Raw genomic sequence first — 17864 nt, 5'->3', positions numbered from 1 at the left:
AGTGGAAAACCCCTATTAACTTTAATATAACACTGAAGGTCAATGTAATCGTGATAATTTGTGTAAAATTCCAATTACTTGAGAATTAATTAGCCTAAAACGATGAAACTTTGTATTGACATAGCTTATTGGTCTATATATTATGGTAATTTTACTATAGCTTAAGGTCACAATGACAAATTGTAAGAAATCCCTGAACACTAAAAGTATATGAAACTTAATAAAATCATTGTGCATTGCCAATAGGTGACTTCTATTAATTTTAAGATAAATACGCCAAAGGTCAAGGTCAAAGCGACAGTGTAATTTAAGCATTGTCTGATCTAGCACAATAAAGTAAACCTTTATAAAAAATATTGTTCATAGCCAGTAGATAACTCGTTTTGATTTTGAGGTAATTATCACAGTGACAATTTATGTGAAATTCCTTTTAGAACAATCACTAGTTTTCCCAAGCATACGTTTGTTTTAACAGCCACCGGAAATTCTTTGCAAAAAAAACCGGAAATGTGGCAAATTTCTCTACCATTTATACTTGCCCTAAACGCTTAAAATTATTTCATACGATAAATCTAAGATAAATATACAGATAATTGGCTTCATTTTATGCGATTTTTTTTTCTTATCAAAAAATATTATTTTAAAAAATCTGTCCGGGCGGATTTTAGCTTATTCCGCCCGGATAAATGCCACAAATTCCAATCGGAATATTTTCCGGCATTATATAATTTTCCAATTGGATTTCTTATTTTCTGAAATTGTCTAAATATATACACATATGCTTAATATGTATTTGTATGCATTTTCTTGTTGAAATAGCGTCAACTCAAACATTTGTCGGAAAATCCTATCGGATTGTTTTTTCATAAAATTTATCTGGAAAAAAATCCGATTGGAATAAACCCCAACTCAATTTATTCTCCCAATTGGAGTTTTTTTCCAATATTCTTTATTGGAAATAAATCGTTTCGGAATTAATTACAATTTAAAAGGAATGGAAATTAATCCAATTGGAATTTAATATAATTATAATATATATTGTAAGCCACCAAGCTTACAAGCTGACTTTTAAGGGTTTTTAGCTAGTGTGAAAACTAATAATAAGAAACACCATTAACGTTTAAATAATCTCTTGTGTATTGATGAAGATAACAAATTCAAGTTTATATCATCAAATATAATAATAAATTATGTAAGAACTTATAATTTATCTACTAAGACGTGCGGTTGTAACAGCAAAGGGGACCACCAGTTGCATAGTGTTGATGTTAAAAAGCTTGACTACGGGGTTGCTATGTAAACAAAACTCGGCATATGTAAACAAACGGAATTAATTCGGTTTATTGTAAATAAACGGGACTAAAACACTTAAAGGATTGTTGTTTTCTTTAGGGATAACATGTTTTGTTTGTAACTTACTGAATAAAATAGATTAAAAAGATGTTTCTTTGAAAATATTCCCCAGTGCATTGGTTACTATGGAAGTTATTGGAAGCTTGCAACTGGTGCCATTTTCGGTTACAGCCGCCCTTATATAGCTGTCGGATGTTGGCAAACATAGCGTCAGCCAATTAGAACTTGCAAACATAAAACAGGTTCTACAATGTTTTCAAATAAATAAACATCATTCACTCGACATGCATACAATAATACATGTTAAACATAACAAGAGGTTCCTAAATAATGACTGATAATCATTAATTTATCAATATATCAAAAATACTCTTGACATATAGAAATAATAGTTGCCAACATTTGCCAACGCACAAAGTGCCCTAAATAGTTCCTTAGAATCAATCACTCTCAAATACAATATAGCAATCATCCATTGTAGTATTTCATATATAATGCAAAAATATACGTTAACAATCAATTTCTAATTCAACTTGTAACACAAACTTAAGTATTAGCATATATATCAAGATGACAACAATATTCTTGCACCGTAGTAGAACAAGTCAATATGGCGGCCAAATTCGAGTGCAAAATGTTCCGTATGATTGTACACAAAGTAATGGATTTAAACAGATACAAAATAATTAACAATGTTCTAAACTGTGTTGTTTAAGTGTACAATGACATAATATAACTAATAATGGAAATAATATGGATTAGAATTCTGCAATAAGGTGAGCATTACTTGTACAATTCATGTTCGGACAAAGCATATGATTCGGATAACACATATTACATTTCCCCCACCTTAAAAACTAACTTCTCCTGAAGTTAAATAAAGTTACAATACATCATTTGTTCAAGTACATTCAAAACAATACTTGTCAAAATAACATCTCAGTTAATATCAGATTCAGACTTTATCAGCACCTTAAAAACATATCAAATTAGCATGACTAATAAAGGAACAAGTCAAATTTGCTCTGAAACACTTAAGTACATTTAAATGCATTCAAATAAAGACTTAGGTAATGCATATTTCATATAAGAATCTTAATTCTTAATAATACTTAAGTAAAAATAAAGTTAACATATAACAAACAGTGAGTACTTTATGAGTACTTTATCATACCTTATTACCTCAGCACATAATACAATTAATTAAGTCCATACTTTAAGTTCACTCAAGTTAAGACTTAAACACTCAAGTATATATTAATAGTTAATAAATTACTTATATTTAAAGACTTTCATAATAACCAGTCAGACAATTCACATAAAGACTTATGCTTGATTTATATATTTCTAAAATGATTAATAATAATTATGTATCTAAAATTGTTTTAAAGAAACACAGTACAACAATACCTGTTTATACTTAACTTAAGTCCTAACCTGACAATTAATTTGTGTGGAAAATTAAGAAATGTTGAAAAAGGATAAATTGTGAAAAATACTTCTATTGTAACATATTATTGTTTATTTAAATATTTACCTGTTTTATTGCATTATTGCTTCAGTACTAACTTACTAATTTATTTCTTGTTTTTAAGTCTTAAAGGTACATGATGGATCTTTGAGAGAATGTCTTTTAGTTCTTCGGATGGCTTGAAACTGTAGAGGATGCTGTGCTTTTCTTCGTCACTGGATTGGTCTTTTTCGATGGCAATGTTTGAGACAACGTGAAAGTTCAATATTCTGGATCTTCCTTTTAGATCGAGTTTGATACCGGTGGAACCAGGCAAGGATAAAAAGTTGTATTTATGGAGAAGTAAGGATCTGTCCATGACGGTTAATTTGTTGTTGTGGTGTTCTTCTAGTCTCATGGCGGCATATTCGGTAACAAGGCGTTTTTGGTCAGGTGTGAATGTTTTCCATTGATGTGGTGGCCACTGAAGATTAGATGTTAAATTAACGCTACATTCAGGTACAGATGACCATTCTCTTTCTGCTGGTGGAAGAAGTGGCATTGATCCAGTTGTCAGGAGAGTCTTAGCTTTGTTGATAATTAATTCATTTTTTGGTGTTGGTATATATTCTGGTACAACAGGTGTATCAACGTTACTATTTTGTGGTTCATATGATGGTGTTGGAATGTGTTCGAATCTATTTTCTGTTGGTGTTGCTCCAGCATTGTAGTAAGGACTGTTAAAAGGTTCATCTGGATCATTTATAGAGACTGGTGTTGGAGATCTTAAATCATTGTAATCAAGTTCATCATTGTCCACATCTGGATCATTAACTGAAGAGATGATTTCATAATTTATGTTAGAGGTTTTAGATACTTCTGTTGAATTTACATTTACAGCTGGACTGTGTACATTTTCATTGTTGTTTAAGTTGTTGTTGTTGTTGTTGTTTACATCTGATTTTACAGTGTCTTCCGTGTTAGTGTTATTGATGTTATCACCTTTTGCTGATGGTTGAGAAGATTCAGGATTATGGTTGATATTGCTGACAGATGCAGGACGTGAAATTTTAAAGTTCTCAGCAGGTTGTGTAAGGCAGGATAGGATCTGGTCAAAGTTTACACCAAGAATCCTGGCACATGAATCTTTGATTTGTTGACTTGTCACGATTTTCCAGTTACCAGTAGGAGGATTGAACGGTTTAGATAGAGTTGAAATTCTTCTCATCAAAGAGTCCATGGTTTTCTTAGATTGGATAACGTTAGGTTGAAGTTTAACCATGATTACATTTTCATTGTCTTCAAGAAGATATGCCTTGACATCAGACGAAATAATTATACTTTTGAGATCAATGGATGGTTCGTGACATCTTTTTTTCATATGTATAGTTGGAGAAGGCAATGTAGACAATTCATGACTGTTGTGAGTTTCAGTTGAAGTAGATGTAGGCAGACTTTGATGAATAGAAGAAGAAGAAAGTTGACATGTAGACTTTGGAGCACTTACTGGCTTGAAAGCAGAAAATTCACGTTCACTTGATATTGTTGAACTTCTACATGATGAATCAGACTTGGCTAATTTCCAACCATTCAACCATTCAGAAACACCAGGAATGCGACCAGTGGACCATTTTGTGACCATCTCTTGAAGAAACTTTGCCTCAACGCTGTTATAATCTGATGCGCCATACAATTCAATATACGTTTTCGAATCCTTACATAGGTAGAAGCAGTTGGTTGTTGATAAGGCTCTTGGTGGCAATTCTTTAAACTGGACAGGGTGCTGACTTTTCACATGCCTTCTTAGGACCTGTACATATTTATAACAACGTTCATTCTGGTAAACACACCATGGGCAGATCAGACGGAATGACTTGTGGTTGGTACGTAAGTAGTGGTTTTGGAGTTCCCTCCTTGTAAGAAAAGATGCTGGGCACGTCTCGCAAAAGAACTTTGATTTCATGACTGAAACGAGAAAAGTATAACTCATGTAGGAAGGATAGCTGGTAATTTTCTTTAATTTCAGCATTTCACTCAAATCGATGTTTATTTAATGAAGCGATGTAATTTCAATCAGAATGGTTACAATCATAAAAATGTAGGGTAGGTCATTTTTCTTAAGTTCTAGTATCAACACTATGCTACTGGATTGCTGTTATCTTGTTCATGTATTCACATACATTTGGTAAAATCACAAAATGTAGATAAACAATGTCTTTCACATTGCAGAAACGCTTTCTGCTATCATCGTAAGTATATCGCAAGTGGGTGATCAATCCGCTTTCAATACTTTATTGGAGGCCTCCATTTTAATTAAAGACAATTTTACTACTGTGAAATCACCTGCTTTATTACCAATAAAGCCTCACTACCATTATTGCATGCTTTTCTTAAACAATGGACAAGAATCTAGCATTGTTGTTTCTTAAAGATGACTTTCTTCATTAAAATGTAACTATGAATTGCTATCAAATTTTGTTAAGTTGATGTGTTCAGAAAACATTATACAAATACATTGCATATTTAAATTATCAGGTATCATGGTATGTTACTGTGTTGCTCATTAACTATTTGCAGGATTGGCATTTATCAGGTTTGTTGGTGAGGTAGGTAGAAAACCACTTTGGTATGTTGTTGCTCTTGTACTTGACTAGCCTGTCAATGTGTACAGCTTTAGCAGGTAGGTTTATGGACTTTTTAACAAGATAAACCAAATCATCAACTTTCTTTGTAATCAGAAATGGACCTTTCCAGGTAGGTGAAAGCTTTTTACAAACTCCAAGACGACGAGATGTGTCATGTAACCAGACTGGATCTCCAACAGAAAGTGAACGACTCTTTGCTGTTAAGTCATAGTGACGTTTACGGTATGAAATTTTAGTTTTCAAAACCTCTCGGGCCTGTTCATGTATGAGTTCTAGTTGGTCTTTAAGATCAAGAATGTAGTCAGAGGTAGGTTTGTTAGGTTCATTTGAAATGTTGGACTGAGGGGGCAGGCCAATGCATGCTTGTAATGGCAGTATAATATCTCTTCCAAATACCATTTTATTAGGTGTGGAACAAGTAGACGCATTTACAGAAGAACGGTATGCCATCATGACCTGAGGAAGAAACTTATCCCAGAGGCGTTGATTTGAATTGCAGTACATACTTAACATTGAGGCGAGCGTTCGGTTAAATCGTTCCACAGTTCCATTGGATTGCGGGTGTAGGGCTGTTGATCTAGTGTGATAAATCTGTAGAAGATCACACATGTCAGTAAATAACTTAGAGACAAAGTTGCTGCCTTGGTCAGAATGTATTTGAAGGGGGACACCAAAACGAGAGACAAACTCATTTACAAATGCTTTGGCAATTGTTTCTGCTTCCTGGTTAGGAATCGCAACTGCCTCGGTCCACCTTGTAAAGCAATCACAAATGACAAGAACGTAAATATTTCCAGACTCAGTTTTTGGCAATGGACCGAAAATGTCGACAGCTACACGTTCGAATGGTTGAGAGGCATTTATTCTACCTAAAGGAGATTTAGTAGGTTTGGGCGGTTTACGAGATGCACAGCTATGACATTTTGCACAAAACTTTTCAATTGTATCTTTCATGCCAGGCCAGTAGAAATCTTGACGGATCTTTGCAAGAGTTTTATCAAAACCCAAGTGAGCAGATGATGGGATGTTATGCATATAGTGAAACACATCAGACTGTTTTTCTTTAGGTACAACTAATTGCATATGAGAATTATTTTCATCATCAAACCAGTTTTTGAACAAAACTCCATTTTCAAGAGAGAGACGATCCCACATGCGCCAAAGTGTTTTGGTTACTGATGAAGAATGACTAATTTCTTGCCATGAAGGTTTATCATTTGACTGATCGAGATGAAGCATGATTATGTTAAGATCTGGATCTTTTAGCTGTAAAGTGCGTAATTCAGATGGCGACCATTGTGACAGTATAATTTGTGTTGATAAGAAAGGAGAATTGTTATCAGAGTTACTACGAGTAATTGCTCTAGTCATTTCTGGTTGAGATGCATTGATGATATCTTGTTTGTCAGATGTGTTGCTTGTTATGCTATTGTTCAGACTATTCAAAGTTAAATTGTTGTTTTTATTTGAGCAGTTGTTGTCGCTAACTTCATCTAGATTTCCATTTTGTTGTTTCGAACATTTTGAACAGGGCGCACGAGAAAGAGCATCAGCGTTTCTATGTTGAATACCGGGGCGATGTGTAACATTAAGGTTATATGTACCTAACAGTTCTAACCAACGCGCTACTTGTCCGGTTGGCTGTTTAAGGTTCTTCATCCAGCTCACTGCGGCATTGTCGGTTCTCAAAAGCACTGGTTGACCATATAAATAGTGATGAAATGATTTCAAAGCATGTACGACAGCAAGCAATTCTTTTCGTGTAACGCAATAACTTTGTTCGTGCTTGTTTAAAGTCTTGCTTAAGTAAGCTATTACAGTTTCCTTACCATTTTGAGTCTGCGAAAGAACAGCGCCTGTCGATTTGTCGCTTGCATCCGTATCTAATATGAATTGTTTATTTGGGATCGGATACCCAAGGATAGGTGCAGAGATTAATGCTGATTTCAAGGTTTGAAACGCAATTTCGCATTCAGGTGTCCATTCAAATTTTGTCGCTTTATCGGTCAACCGGTTTAAAGGACGGGCAATTTTTGCAAAGCCATCGACAAAGCGGCGATAATAAGAACATAAACCAAGAAAACTTTTTACCTCGCGAGCATTACGAGGAGTGTTCCATTCTTTAACAGCTGAAATTTTGCAAGGGTCAGTTGAAATTCCATTTTCAGATACAACATGTCCTAAGAATTTAACCTCTTTTTGAAAAAGAACACATTTGGAAGGTTTAAGTTTCAGATTAGCTTCTTGTAACCTTTGAAATATATGGTCTAACCTTTCTAGACCTTGGTCAACTGTTGTACATGGTATGATGATGTCATCCATGTACAAAAGACATTCTTCCCATTGTAACCCTCTTAAAACATTTTCCATTAATCGCTCAAATGTGGAAGGCGAGTTGGCTAGTCCGAAGCTCATAACTGTAAATTGATAAAGACCCATAGTAGTTGCAAAAGCTGTTTTTTCTTTGTCTTCAGGTTTCATCGCGACTTGCCAAAAACCGCTATTTAAATCTAATGAACTAAAGTAACGAGCGCCTGATAAGGAGTCAATACAGTCATCGACACGCGGTAAGGGGTAAGCGTCTTTGACAGTCAGATCATTCAATTTTCTGTAGTCGACACAGAAACGTGGAGTACCATCTTTTTTCGTAACTAAAACAACTGGCGATGCCCATGCGCTATTTGACGGTTCAATAATACCGCGTTTTAACATTTCATTTACTTCAGTTCTTTCTATTTCACGCTTGCCTAATGGAAGCCTTCGCGGTGGTTGACGTACAGGTACTGCGTCTCTTGTATTGATAGAGTGTTGTACATAATCAGTTCTACCAATATCATCAGAAGATCTAGAAAATGTGTTCCGATACTTAAACAAAAGTTTAACAAGACCTTGTTTTTCAGTATTATTCAAATTAACAGAACTTCTATCATAAAGATTTTGGAGATGCTCAGGTATTGTAGGTTCTTGTAAAAGTTCATTAACATGCGCAATTCTTGCTGAAGCAACAGTTTCACATTCATAGTATGACTCACAAAACCCAACATTCATGTTCTTGTATAATGTTGCTGCATTGCTGCCATAATTGATAACATTGACAACAGGGTTTCCTTTGGTATTAATGATACCACTCATAACAAGGATTTCATTTTTAGCCATGGCAGATGTAGCTGGTTCAATAAAACCATTTTCAGACAGATGATCAGCTTGGGGTATTTTGACAGGAACCCACATTCTTGACTGAGGGGGGACTTTAATAGTTTCTTTCATTTCAACTCTACAAACTTGTAGTGCTTTTCCTCCAGTAAATAGAGGAACAATATTTTCACCCATTTGAAGACAAGACCTTTTGTAGTTAATACACTCAACATGTTGCTTCAGAAAGTCTTGACCTAGGATACCCTCAGTATCCATACTACAAACAATAAATGTTATATCATAATGCTGGTCACCTAGTTTTAGGAGAAGATCAACAGAACCAGACACTGACATTGGTTCACCATTGACAGTATGCAGTGTACTTGAAACAGGTAATATCTTAAACAATTGACCAGTTGGATCAATTTCATGAAGCTTTTTCTGTGAAATCAAAGAAGAAGTAGCTCCACAGTCAATAAGAAAATCTACAGAAACATTATTTAATTTACAAGTTGTGTAGAAACCATTATCATATTGGTTAAAATTAGAACCAATTCTAACAGAGGAAAAATTTTGATTTGTAGAATTATTAATAATTGGCCCATTTAACTTAATTGTATCAATTGCTGACTCTTGGCCATCAGAGCCAGCTTTTTCTAGTTTCCCTGATTGGCTGAAAGCTGAGAAGATGAATTCTGCATATCTTTTGAAGTATTTTGCACTTGGTTTTGGTTATTGCCAAGATACTGAAACCTTTGGTCATATGATGGAGTGCGCCTTTCATTTTGCAATGCAATGTTGTTCACATTTCGATTAACTCTTGCATTCTTGGGACAAGATCTCCACAAGTGATTTGGTGAATTGCAACCAAAACAGTTGTGATTACTTTTCTCATTATGCACTCTATTTTTGTTATCATACTTTTTCTCTAGCCTATCTACTTTATTTTCAAGGCGTTTGATTACAGTTATTAGATCTTCTGATGATTTGTTGGTTGGCATTGATTCAAGTGCCCGAACAGTACCACTTTGCGAGCCTAAAATGCATTCATATTTTTCAACCACAGAGACTGCCTCTGTGACTGTTGAACAATTATTGTCTACGCATCGACATTTCATATCAGTTGATAACGAGCGGTAAAACTGGTTTAAAGCTAATTTCTCTTGAGCCCTACAATCGAGATCAGAATAGGCTTTTTGCGAAAGTTGAATCAGGTCATCACCTAGAGTCGCTATACTTTCACCTCTTTGTCGCTTTCTATTTTCAAGCTTATTTAACCAAAGAGCTTGATGCTTTAAATGTCCGAAACGGTCACGCAATCTAGAAACAAGCAACTGGTAGTCGCGGCGTACCTCGGCTGAAAGGGTCATATAATATGTTCTTGCTGAACCACGTAAACTTGCTGATAGTGTTAGGACTCTGGTTCGATAATCCCAACGAGCAAGCTCTGAGCAATCTTCAAAGTGTGATAAATACTGTTCAAAACTTTTAGATCCATCATAAGAATCTGGCTTAATTGATTGTGTGACTGATGATGGTTGGGTCATATAAGATGGAAAATGATCACCACAGTTATTTGAAGTGTTCACTATATTATGTTGATTCATTCTCAGTGTTTGTGAAGGGTGTGTATGATCATTATTTTTATGTGAAGCTGATGTGTCTCTTTCATTTTCATAAGTATTTAGCTCATGAGTAGATGAAGTGCTGGATATGCTTTCATTGTCAAACTGATTTTCTTCATTATGTGGATTATCAGGTTGATGATGTTGGTAGTCATTTTGTGCATCAAAAGAAATATCAGGGTCAGGAGATGCCATTATGTAATTTATGTGTTGAACTTCTTTAATCAGTGCTGGCTAAGAATAGACTCTTAAAAAATGCAGGCTAAGGTTCGATGTTGATGTATAACTTAAATATAATCAACAGTTCTGACACCAATTTGTAAGCCACCAAGCTTACAAGCTGACTTTTAAGGGTTTTTAGCTAGTGTGAAAACTAATAATAAGAAACACCATTAACGTTTAAATAATCTCTTCTGTATTGATGAAGATAACAAATTCAAGTTTATATCATCAAATATAATAATAAATTATGTAAGAACTTATAATTTATCTACTAAGACGTGCGGTTGTAACAGCAAAGGGGACCACCAGTTGCATAGTGTTGATGTTAAATAGCTTGACTACGGGGTTGCTATGTAAACAAAACTCGGCATATGTAAACAAACGGAATTAATTCGGTTTATTGTAAATAAACGGGACTAAAACACCTAAAGGATTGTCGTTTTCTTTAGGGATAACATATTTTGTTTGTAACTTACTGAATAAAATAGATTAAAAAGATGTTTCTTTGAAAATATTCCCCAGTGCCTTGGTTACTATGGAAGTTATTAGAAGCTTGCAACTGGTCCCATTTTCGGTTACAGCCGCCCTTATATAGCTGTCGGATGTTGGCAAACATAGCGTCAGCCAATCAGAACTTGCAAACATAAAAATGCGTAAACAGGTTCTACAATGTTTTCAAATAAATAAACATCATTCACTCGACATACATACAATATAATACATGTTAAACATAACGAGAGGTTCCTAAATAATGACTGATAATCATTAATTTATCAATATATCAAAAATACTCTTGACATATAGAAATAATAGTTGCCAACATTTGCCAACTTTCTTACGCACAAGTGCCCTAAATAGTTCCTTAGAATCAATCACTCTCAAATACAATATAGCATTCATCCATTGTAGTATTTCATATATAATGCAAAAATATATGTTAACAATCAATTTCTAATTCAACTTGTAACACAAACTTAAGTATGAGCATATATATCAAGATGACAACAATATTCTTGCACCGTAGTAGAACAAGTCAATATGGCGGCCAAATTTGAGTGCAAAATGTTCCGTATGATTGTACACAAAGTAATGGATTTAAACAGATACAAAAATAATTAACAATGTTCTAAACTGTGTTGTTTAAGTGTACAATGACATAATATAACTAATAATGGAAATAATATGGATTAGAATTCTGCAATAAGGTGAGCATTACTTGTACAATTCATGTTCGGACAAAGCATATGATTCGGATAACACACATTACAATATTGAACTTATTTAAGGTAGTTTTATGTATTTCCGGACTACATAAACTAAGACAAAATAAGGGAGGAAAAGTGTCAGGCCAGGATTTTTGCACTGCCGTCGATTTGGGGTAATACTTAACTGCTGACGAATTAGCTGATGATATAAAATATATAGGGAGCTGCTCGCCAGTTTAATAAAGAAGATAAGAAAACCGCTGACAATTTAAAGAATTTTCACATGTGTTATTCTTTATTTGTCTATTATAAACGCATATTCATTCATGTGGCAGCCGATAATATACAATGCACGAAAGTCCATAATATGTTATAAAATAATGAAGTGAAAATTCTGACCAGTTAGATATATAAAGAAAAATTATATGTTGACATGAAATCGTTATTCATTTTATAATGTCTGCAAAGGAAATATTTTGTATAAATCATGCCGACAATGGAATTTAGTCAAACCTGCTAACCAATTTTATCAAATATTAATTCAAATTTATTTAAGCCGTAAAACTCTTCTTATACTATATGGTCGGCAAATTTAACACTCTTTACATTCAGGAAAATATAATGTATAAAATCATGCCGACCATTTAAATTTGTAAAAAAAAAACCTACTGATCGGCTAAATATTAATTCAAATTTATCTAAGCCGTAAAACTCTTCTTATTCTATATGGTCGGCAAATTTAACGCTCTTTACATTCAGGAAAATATAATGTATAAATCATGCTGACGATTTAAATTTGTAAAAAAAACTGCTGATCGGCTAAATATTAATTCAAATTTATTTAAGTCGTAAAACTTTTCTTATTCTATATGGTCGGCAAATTTTACGCTCTTTAAATGCAGGCGAGAAAATGCTGAACAGTTAGATATATAGAGAAAAAAGATATTTTGCTGTGAAAAAATGACTGGGCGGACAAAAGCCCTCCCGTGAAAATGACGAAAATAAAGTAAAATGACAGTCGGCGGAAAATTAATGTCAAAATGTATTTCAAATTATGCCTTCTTAAACCCATGTATGTGTCCGTCTGTTTTTTATCTCTGTTTCTTTAAAACCGTAATATATATCATTTACACATAGATATCATAATGATAAAGTAGGTCCATCTTAGTTGTGAACATGAAACATTTGAATGAGAACTTTATAATTATTTAAAATTTATTACCTATGACAGTAAATAACATTTTTTTTTTCAATAAAAAATTTGCAAAAAAATTTAGAACTTTGCGCCATAATTATGTTATAATTAATAAAACTATTTGACATATCGGATGTTAATCATGTTATACAGACACTTCTTGTTTAACATAAGAATACTGCTGAGATAAGGTTCCAGATATCTAATTACATCCTAAATAAACAAGTACATTATATATATAACATAGATAAGTTAAAATGATTTAAATGTATCCTATATGTTAATTAATCACTGAAGATAAGTATGCCCTTTGTATGAAGGATATATGGTATAAGTAAATATTTCAACCATTCAAGCAAATGGTAAAATCTGAGTCAAGAAAATTGGAATGAAATTTGTGCGAGTATGACATTGCCGATAAATATGTATTGAGTGCAGTATTTCATATATTTTTTATATTACTCGTCCTTTAAGATTGAAGAAAAGATAATAACATGTTAAGGACTACTTTAAAATCAGCAAAGTCACCAGCATGAAGCAAAAGGTGTTGTAGTATATGCTCCAAACATATACTTGCGTATATTCCATCAGCAACTTTCTTTGTTTCTTTGTGTATCTGGATTTTAAACCGATTTTATCAATTTTTGGCGTCATATCTCGGCAGCACAGGCGCATTTACCGGCTTTCCTGGATAACGAACAAGTAATGGACCTTTACAGTATTTAAAGTATTACTGAACTGACAGGCTATGCAATTCTTATATTTGGATAATAGTATTTGTATAATAGTACCAAACTCCTCGCAGCGGTTTCTTCCCTTGATCGTTACAGTAATAATGAAGGGGAGATGTGGAGCTTCACTGACTGTACTGGTTAAAACAAAAAAGCGCATTGTTTTGTTGGTGATCTTGTCTGTGAGCAATTGACGTAGCAATGAATAAAAAAGGGCACCAAATGTTTCACAGCAAAATTAATTTAAACAAGAACTGTCGGAGGACAGTAACTCTCGACTATTGAAAAAGTTGTCACAAGTGTGTTTCATTGAATATAATAATGCTTACCAATATGAATACATAAAATTGTCCGAAAAGGTACAAAGGCTTGTTATTAAGATGTTTTATCGAGTTAATCACTGCTTTATTATAATGAATGCATAAAATTGTTCCAAAAATGGCACAAACCCTTCAGTAGTTTTTGAAATACCAGCTTGCACGCAAAAACTTAACCAAGAATTTCTAAGTCGAAAAAAAGGCATTTTTATGCAAAAAAGTAAATCAGAGTTATGGGACTTGTGCAAATCATGTTAGATAATCACAGAGAACAAGTGTGTGGAGTTTAAATCCATTCCCTTCAGTATTTATGGAGATACCAGCTTGCACGCAAAAACTTAACCAAGAATTTCTAAGTCGAAAAAGGGGCGAAATTATGCAAAAAGTAAATAAAAGTTATGGGACTTGTGTCAATTATGTAAGTTAATCACAGAAAACAAGTGTGTGAAATTTCAATCCATTCCCTTCAGTATTTATGGAGATACCAGCTTGCACGCAAAAACTTAACCAAGAATTTCTAAGTCGAAAAAGGGGCATAATTATGAAAAAAAGCAAATCAGAGTTATGGGACTTGTGCCAATCATATAAGATAATCACAGAGAACAAGTGTGTGAAGTTTCAATCCATTCCCTTCAGCAGTTATGGAGATACCAGCTTACATACAAAAACTTAACCACAGGGACGCCGACGCCGACAAATGGGTGACTGCATTAGCTCGATTATTCTACGAATAGTCGAGCTAAAAATGTGCATCACCAATAGATGACCCCTATTAATTTTGCGATAAATGCGCCAAAGGTCAATGTCAAAGCACTGTGTAAAACCATTGTCTGATTTAGCCAAAGAAAATAAAACTTTGTATTACAAAATATTACGCATTAGTATCAATGCCATTTAGACAGCCAATATAGTGGGGTTTTGTTCAAGAAGAGAACTCAAGCCTGCAGTATTTCAAATTTTGCCGTTTGGATGTTCTTTAGGGACATTGTTTTTACTTTTGTTTTATATAACAATTTCCTCATGAACCAATTGTGTATATCACAAAATGACCATGAGATCATCTATAGATATTACCCTAGCGGGATTCTGTAATCTCAACAAAATCATTTTAATCTGACTTATTTTATTATCTATCCAGAGAGAGATATCAAGTTGTGTACAAAATAACAACACAAAAACACATATCACTTCAATATACAATGTTACTAACAAAGTAAATAATTATTAAATATCAACATTTGATTGGGTTTTACGTCGCACCAAACATAGGATAGGTCATATGGCGACGTTCCAGCTCTCCTAGTGGAGGAAGACCTCGGGTGCCCTTCAGTGCATTATTTCATGCACTAACTAGCATCTGAGTAGACCACAGACATTCTGTCAACTAACTAGATAGCTTCCTCACATGCAAAGAGTCCAAAGTCCCTGTCAGGATTCGAACTTACAGCGGTAGGGGGGGTGGGGCAAGTTGTTTGAAGTCAACGATCTTAACAACCACTTGGCCTCGGACGCCCCCTTTTAATATCAACAATTACAATCTAAATACATTCTGCTTGTCCAACCACCATGCAATTGAAATTCTAAATCTATGATAAAAATGCAGAATTATGAATCTATCAACTATATCCTAAAATGTATACACTATAAATTTCTATGGTGCTAAATGTCTTTATTATGGGAGAAAATGTTTTGAACTTTTAGAAATGTATACACATTCATCACTCATATGACAATATAACTTTTTTACAAAGTACATGCATAACATGTCTCGGACTGAATTTTGAGTATCATAATTCTACCCTGTTACTTACAGGATAACATCTATTGCTTATAAAAGTTTAGTTCTGAGCGTAGTACAAAATAGAGATAAAAATCTAATAGAAAGTGTTGTAGGCGCGGTTTGACTGTGCCTGTTCGTTCATAATAGTTGTAATTGCAAGCTACTGGCTTAAAGGCCCATTATGCCTCAGAAATGCTTTTATTTTTATTTCTCATAATCATATTGATTTTGGTGTATTTTTACAGTACCCAAAAAGTTACTCCATGGCCAATAACTGGAGCCATCTTTTTCATCCGTTGCATTTTGACAATAAGTACAGTTATAGAGAATTAGTAATTCGTATGGAAGTCAAAATACGACTTTGTTTACATTTTGCTACTTTTATGACTTATCGCTACTTTTTCAGATGACTAGCATCTAAGATTTCTCCGAAATCATTATTTAAACATTAAAAAAATTAATGTTTTCCTTTTCTAAAGAAGTAAACATTTATTTGTTTCTGAGACATAATGTGCCTTTAAGCAGGATTCAACATTTAAACATGAAAATGGTGAAATTTTGAATTCAGAAATGTCCCCAGATATGTTCTTACAGCGGGCGGTTTGCATACCCTTTTCACACTTTTCACTAAATTAAGTTTTTGTTATTTGAACATTTTCCTAAGTTTATATATAACAATAAGCTTCAATATGTCGATGTTATGTTAAACAGTTTCTACTAACCTACTAGAAATAATGTTACAAAGATAATGAAAATATTGCCACAAATAAGCATGGCAATTTAAAATATATCTTTGCACTTGTGGCAGAAGTGAACAAATTTTCATTCTTAGACTTTACTCAATTTGAATGTTAGTCTATTTTACGAAAAAGTAAAATATACTATGAAAGTGGTCCCTACTGTTGTTAAAACATGGTCACATATTGTATATACATTACACTGATATTGTTAAAATTGTACATTGATAAAAATAAAAGATTTATCATATTATAACTGAAAAGTAAAACATGTTATTTCAGTAATGACTTGTGACATGGGATCTTTTCAAATTAAGTACATCTTTACATTGCATGCTTAAACAAAAGCACTTTATGCTTAAACAAGAAGACTTCATGTCATATATATATAAATATTAAAACAAGAAAACTATATCTCTTCTGCACTTTATGCTAAAACAAGAAAACAACAACTCTGCGCTTTGTGCAAAAACTAATGGGAATGTAAATGTAAGCATGTGAAGTAACAAACATGACTTTGTTTGTTTCACCTTTTGTTCTTATAGCACACAACTTAATGAAGACTGTATTAACATTCATCTCATGACTGACACTGGTAAACAATCAATGGTACATGAAAGAGGCATAATACCAAACATCTAACATATCTGAGTATTTCATAATAATTGCAATTAGAGAATTTTTTTCTAAACACATTTATACTTTAAAAATTCAAACCCACCATACTAAAACTTTTAGCTGAAACGTAACAACACAACAATATATAAGACTACCCCCCCCAGCCCCTCTGGTCCCTTCATAAAATATTGTGTACAATATAAACATCATTCTATTTCTATTACATCTTACATAAACATGTATCTATAATGTATTAATATTATATTTCTATTATATCAATATAAACATCTATATTGACTAGAAGCCGTGGAAGGTCATTATGCAATCCTAATTTGTAAAATAAAATCTTCATGCATCATACATTCATACATCTCAATATCTAGAAAACATGTTTTCTCTACACCGCAAAAAAACATCATCTTACTAACTAAAGTGTATAAAGCCATAGATAACTACATAAAGTATACCAAACTATTATTTGAATTTTGAAAAGATTATCTTTCAAAATAACTGTATGAAAGAGATACATTTGCATATTAGTTTCCCTTAAGAATGAATACCATGTGCATGAAATCATTGCTAAGCAGTTATAGCCCTTTTTTAAAAGAGCAACATACTCTCCTGTTCTGAATATTTTATTCTATTTATGTGCAACAGTATTGTGTGTTAAATAACAGTATATAAATAACACATGGGTTTGTGGGTAACAGTAAAAATATCATCCCGAGGAAAATACTGTTACCCGAGGCGTAGCCGAGGTTAACAGTATTTTTACGAGGGACGATATTTTTACTGTTACTCACAAACCCATGTGTTATTTATTTTATTACCCCGAACAAAAAAACTGTGAT

At 33.4% G+C, this 17864-nt stretch overlaps 1 protein-coding gene across 1 annotated transcript; it reads right to left on the bottom strand.

Annotated features, from left to right (window-relative positions):
* Positions 1-1113: 1113 nt before the first annotated feature.
* On the bottom strand, positions 1114-11701 carry LOC132739994 (putative uncharacterized protein DDB_G0277255). Its single transcript, XM_060727845.1, has 2 exons — positions 10907-11701; positions 1114-4768 (listed from the first exon to the last, which is right to left on the bottom strand). Exon 2 carries the CDS (start codon positions 4764-4766, stop codon positions 2931-2933), a length of 1836 nt encoding a protein of 611 aa, XP_060583828.1. The 5' UTR covers positions 4767-4768; positions 10907-11701; the 3' UTR covers positions 1114-2930.
* Between the last annotated feature and the right edge of the window lie 6163 nt (positions 11702-17864).

Source organism: Ruditapes philippinarum, unplaced genomic scaffold (genome assembly GCF_026571515.1).
Source record: "Ruditapes philippinarum isolate M1 unplaced genomic scaffold, ASM2657151v2 ctg2249_1_1_1_1, whole genome shotgun sequence".
In the NCBI taxonomy this organism is placed as follows: Eukaryota; Metazoa; Mollusca; class Bivalvia; order Venerida; family Veneridae; genus Ruditapes; species Ruditapes philippinarum.
The sequence above is the reverse complement of the archived record's forward strand: the minus strand, read 5'-3'. Positions and strand labels throughout refer to the sequence as shown.

What these genes read in the sequence shown, in the direction of transcription:
- LOC132739994 (XM_060727845.1), bottom strand. Translation starts at nt 4,766, where the DNA reads ATGAAATCAAAGTTCTTTTGCGAGACGTGCCCAGCATCTTTTCTTACA.